This window comes from Nymphaea colorata, chromosome 1 (genome assembly GCF_008831285.2).
Source record: "Nymphaea colorata isolate Beijing-Zhang1983 chromosome 1, ASM883128v2, whole genome shotgun sequence".
Classification (NCBI taxonomy): Eukaryota; Viridiplantae; Streptophyta; class Magnoliopsida; order Nymphaeales; family Nymphaeaceae; genus Nymphaea; species Nymphaea colorata.
In genome coordinates, this window is record NC_045138.2 from 41,472,909 (window position 1) to 41,475,852 (window position 2,944).

General features: G+C 51.3%; 1 protein-coding gene across 1 annotated transcript; it reads right to left on the minus strand.

Moving 5' to 3' along the window:
* Positions 1–321: 321 nt before the first annotated feature.
* LOC116250287 (protein LATERAL ROOT PRIMORDIUM 1-like) lies at positions 322–2,601 on the minus strand. Its single transcript, XM_031623914.2, has 2 exons — positions 1,248–2,601; positions 322–1,142 (listed from the first exon to the last, which is right to left on the minus strand). Exons 1-2 carry the CDS (start codon positions 1,867–1,869, stop codon positions 748–750), a joined length of 1,017 nt encoding a protein of 338 aa, XP_031479774.1. The 5' UTR covers positions 1,870–2,601; the 3' UTR covers positions 322–747.
* Positions 2,602–2,944: the final 343 nt, after the last annotated feature.

Here is a 2,944-nt window from a genome sequence, read left to right on the forward strand (position 1 = left end):
CCCGCCTGACTCATCAGTCGAACTATAGTCCACAAACAAAGCAAAAGCAAAGGGACGCTACCACTCATCAATCCCCCCATGCTTTCAGTCCACCTCTCCTTCCCATGGAAGAGACGTTTACTATACCGGCAGGTTTGTGTCAAATCACCAGCTCTCTCTCTCTTTCTCTCTCTCTCGCTCAATTGTGCCATACTATTCATTTTGCTCCATCAAACCAATGTCATTTCAAGGGAGGAGACAAATGCAAATCACAGGAAATTATTATTTCTTGAGCCCAACGAAAGATAAAAAGAAAGAAAGGTACAGTCATTTGCACTCCTCTAGAGATAAACTCTCTTAAACTTGTCATAAAATCGATGATTATTATATGTTCGAGAATTCCAAACAAGACTCAAGAGATCCCTCCATGAATGACAAACATCACACGACCCAAGCCCCCATACCCTCTCTCTCTCTCTCTCTCCTGACCAAGAGTAACCAACAGCCACCACTCTTCCAAAAATGAGAAAAAAGAGAACTCTTTTTGTATCGACCCCAGATTTCATGATTTGAGACGTTAGAGAGTTACACAGACACGAGGAAAAAACAATGGCGACAAGGATGCATACATGCTAGAACACTAGACAGACTATAAGTGACGATGATCATCTATCTATCCATCTATCTACCAGTCTATCTATATCAAACTATGCTAATGGTGTAACACCAATCTTGCCTATTCTAATCCTTCTTGTTCCTGTTCCAGCTTCAATTCATTGGGTTGCCGTAATTCGCACCTCCGAGCATCCCACTAGAAGAAGCTGCTGCTGCCGCAGCAGCGGCCGCAGCAACTGCGTAAGCGTCGCTAGCATCAAGAATTGAGGACAAAGATGATGCATTGGCATTCTTACCGCTACCACCACCACCACCACCAGCGGCAAGATCACCAAGATGAAGCTCTGAGAGATTGGGCAGCGACGAGGACGACGAATCGTCGAGGCCTTGATCATAGAGAAAGCCCTTGAACACGCGTCCGCCGATCTTGACGGCTGCCTGGTAAGCGTACTCGTCGTCTCCATCCTCGATTGAGGTCACCCGGACGCACTTGAACACCGCCGGAGCGGTGACATGCCCCGGCAATCCGCTTCCTCCCATATCCATTTCTGCGGGGGAAAAATAAAAAGAAAACGGCAATAAGTGGAAGATAACGACGAAGGACGAGAGGGAAGGGGAAGAGAGAGAGAGAATTGGGGAGGAAGTTCACTTGCCTTGGTGACTGGAGCCAGTGTCGAAGCTGCGAGAGGGGGTGGTGGCGGAGTTGGAGGTAAGCGACGCGGCGGCTTGAGAGGAGGAGAGCCGGGGCTTCTTCCCGGTGTTGGTGGTGGCGGTGGCGGAGGAGTGGACGAACTGCTGCCGCTCCCGGCGCCTCGCCGCCGGCACCCACGTGCTCTTCACGTGGGTGGGGCACTCGAACCCCCGGCTCTTGCAGCATGTACGGCACCGCCGGTGGCTGCAGTCCTTCTTGGCCTGGTTGCCGCAGTCCTGGCAGGTGGTGCCACCGCTGCTTCCGGTACCAAGCGCCGCTTCCATCGTCGGGATCCCCGCCACCGCGCGCTGGTGATGGTGGTGCCACAGCTGAAATTCCGACATCCTCCGCCTCTCCTCGTCGTCGTTGTTGCTATCATTGGCCATGACATGAGCAAGTTGGTGCTGAGGCAGCGAGTGCAACAAGCTTGGTGGTTGCTGCTGGGGAGGAGCAGGTGGTGGGGGCGGAGGAGGAGCAAGAGAAGGAGACGGCTGGGGTAGGGAGGGGGCGAGGACGGGGAAGAGGGAGGACGCCTGAGGGTCGGAGGATGAGTGGAAAAGGAAGACGTCCCGGAGACCGACCATGCTTATCTCAGGGGGGAGAGGGAGGGAGAGCGGGAGGGGTATGCTATTGTAGTTGACGATTTGCTGATGGTGGTGGTGGTGGAGGGTCCTAGAGCTACCGCTGCTGGCGCCACCACCAACAACGGCAGCAGCGGCGGGGGCGGTCGTGGTGGCGGTGGAGGGAGTAGGCCATCCTCCTCCGAGTCCTCCATTGAAACCGAGGCAGAGGTCTCCGGCGATTCTCGAGTCCGCGGGAGCGGGGAGCCAATCGGAGCCACCACCGTCGAGTGCCGATCTCCTTGAGGCAGCCACCGCTAGTGCCTTTAGGTGGGGGTTTTTTGTGCTTTAGAGAGAGAAAGAATAGAGTGAGAGGATCTGAGAAAAGATCGCGGCTCTCTTTTCTTTCTCCTGCTTCGAGTGACTGCAAATTCTCTCTGCACACACTCTGCTACGAAGAAAAAGAAAATAGACAAAAAAAATTAGAATAATAGGTAGAGTCGTAGAGAGAGAGAGAGACAGCGCGCGCGGGGGAGGAGGGAGAGATGGGAAAGGAATTGGAGGATAAACTGGTGAGGAAAATAAGTGAAAAATGATACAAGTTAGAAAGGGAGCGAGAAAAATAGAGTATTAGGAGGCTGCCTGCTCCTCTCTCTCTCTCTTAAGGGGACTCAAGGACGACCTGCCTACATCAACACCACCACCTTCTCCTCACTTCACACACGCACGCGTTAAGAGAGAAAGAGAAAGAAATAGAGAGAGAAACGATCCATATTTCGTTAATGATATCTATCGTTCGATCTACATGGTACAAATGCCACCACTACCACCATCATCAAAGGACCTTTTGGTGGTCTTTTGTTCCTCCTCCCTTTCTTTTGGTCTTATTTTTTTAATGTCAAAAACGAGAAAAGAGATACCAAGGAAATGACACATGGATGCTTGTTCTTCCGTTTAAAGGACCATGTGGTCCTGTGCCTGCACAAAACTCAGATACCAAACTCGTTTCTGGAAAAAAAAAAAAAAAGAAATTGAACTTCCAAGGACCAAGATGCCTTTAGATCTTTGAGAAATACGACTCCCCAAAAACTAGTTTCTT